Genomic DNA, 1,778 nt, shown 5'->3' with positions numbered 1-1,778 from the left:
CCCTGATATAGCCGTAATCTAGAATTTATGAACTGTGTAAAGTGGGGCTGTACAGTCACTACAGTTAGTCTTGCATAGTTAGACTCTCCACCCCTTTTTGACATTTTGACGTCAACAGGAGTGGAGAGTGTGGCTAAATGAGACTAAAAATTGACTGTTAATGGAGATATATTTTTTAATGACTTTTACATTTGTTTTATTACATGTAGACACTGGTGACTTGGACAAAATTAAAACTGAGCTAAAAGATTTTAATATTTCCGACTGGAGAGAATTTGGATCAAAAGCTGGCCTCAAATACGAAACTCTTAAAATAATACAAGAGAACAATGCAAAAGTACAGGATCGTTTTGAAGAGTGTTTGGCTTACTGGTTGAGAAGGAAGGATAATGTTGATGATAAAGGAAAGCCATCATGGAGAAGATTAGCTGAGATATTAGAGGAACTTGGAGACAAAGCCTTAGCAGACAGAATTAGAGACAGGAAAGGTAAATTAACAGAAAGGGTAAATTAAATCATTTAATTATTTTTCTATTAATTTTTAGGTGTGCCTAGTGATGTTCATAAAGAGGAGCAAGTTAAAAATGTTACTACTCCTGATCGCAGCACTCGACGTGAGTGGTACATTATATACAAAGTTTTTGTGTTCATTAATATTTGTTTAGTTCCTCGATTTTTAGAAGATGACTATCTTCAAATGACAACTGAATTTGCAAATATACTTAAACGTTTTGTTTTTGAGGTCTTTAAAGAAAGGGAGGAGAAATTAAAAGGTGTCCAAGTGTCATTGGTTAGTATTAGTCCATCAAATCGAAAAGAAATTGATGAAGTAGACAGTGAAACTGGACTAACGGCAGTCCTTCGAAATTATTGTTCTTTGTCAAAATTCCAAGTACTAACTACTTTAGCAAAGGATATGAAGATGACTGATATTACAGATGAGCTAAATCAGTTTGAAGAGAAACGGAAAAAGTTATACAAGGAGATTTTAGCAAAGGATTTTGCAAAGAGTGCCATTAAATATTGTGGTACAACAGGTAGTAGAGAGGTTAGACTATTGTTATATAGTGACAGTTATATTCTATAATTAATAGGTGACATTTAAAGTAAAATGGTCTTTTAAGAAAGCAACACTTGAAGATTTTGAGGATTTTCTGAATCATGCTTTTAGCAGTCTGGACATTTATATTCACTTGAGTGCTGTCCACAATAGTCTACTGACGTTTGTTTGTGTGATACCACATTGGCTAGTGGATGAGATGAAGGATTATATTATAAAGAATGGTGATCTTTTTGAGTCTAAAGGAGCAGTTGAAATTACTGTTGATGGAACTATTGTATTCAGTGTGGTTAGTGATGGTGTATTAGTATTTGATACATTAATTATGAGATTTGTAATAGAAACATTCATTGGAGCCTCATCAGTTGTCATTAGGTAATGTATACTGTATGTATGTATGGTGTAATGTTTATTGTAGAGAATGAAGAAAAGGAGACGGAATCATTACAGAGTGAGGAGGAAGCAGAAGTAAGTTGTTCATAATTGTACTTATTTTACAAATAATTGCCTTATACTTATAGGAATATATGGATCAGCATTATACACAAGAAGACAGTGGATCTGGTGAAGGATATGCTTGTCTGATGTTTCATGAGAAGAATTCTTTTATATATTTCACTGCTGTACCAGTTAAAATGTTGACTGCTCTTCTTGAGGTAGTGATAAATAATAATAATAATAATAATAATAATAATAATAGGGATAATAATGCTAATAG

At 32.8% G+C, this 1,778-nt stretch overlaps 1 protein-coding gene across 1 annotated transcript; it reads left to right on the top strand.

The window, feature by feature from the left end:
• Nucleotides 1–6: 6 nt before the first annotated feature.
• Nucleotides 7–1,716, top strand: LOC109592211 (uncharacterized; the record flags this gene model as incomplete). Its single annotated transcript, XM_020007727.1, has 7 exons — nucleotides 7–488; nucleotides 546–614; nucleotides 666–1,048; nucleotides 1,095–1,349; nucleotides 1,402–1,435; nucleotides 1,479–1,528; nucleotides 1,582–1,716. Coding segments are annotated over exons 1-7 (1,254 nt in total), but the record flags the coding sequence as incomplete, so codon positions are not given.
• Between the last annotated feature and the right edge of the window lie 62 nt (nucleotides 1,717–1,778).

Source organism: Amphimedon queenslandica, unplaced genomic scaffold, assembly GCF_000090795.2.
Source record: "Amphimedon queenslandica unplaced genomic scaffold, v1.1 AMPQUscaffold_5971_Cont22067, whole genome shotgun sequence".
In the NCBI taxonomy this organism is placed as follows: Eukaryota; Metazoa; Porifera; class Demospongiae; order Haplosclerida; family Niphatidae; genus Amphimedon; species Amphimedon queenslandica.
This window is presented reverse-complemented; position numbering and strand designations above follow the sequence as displayed.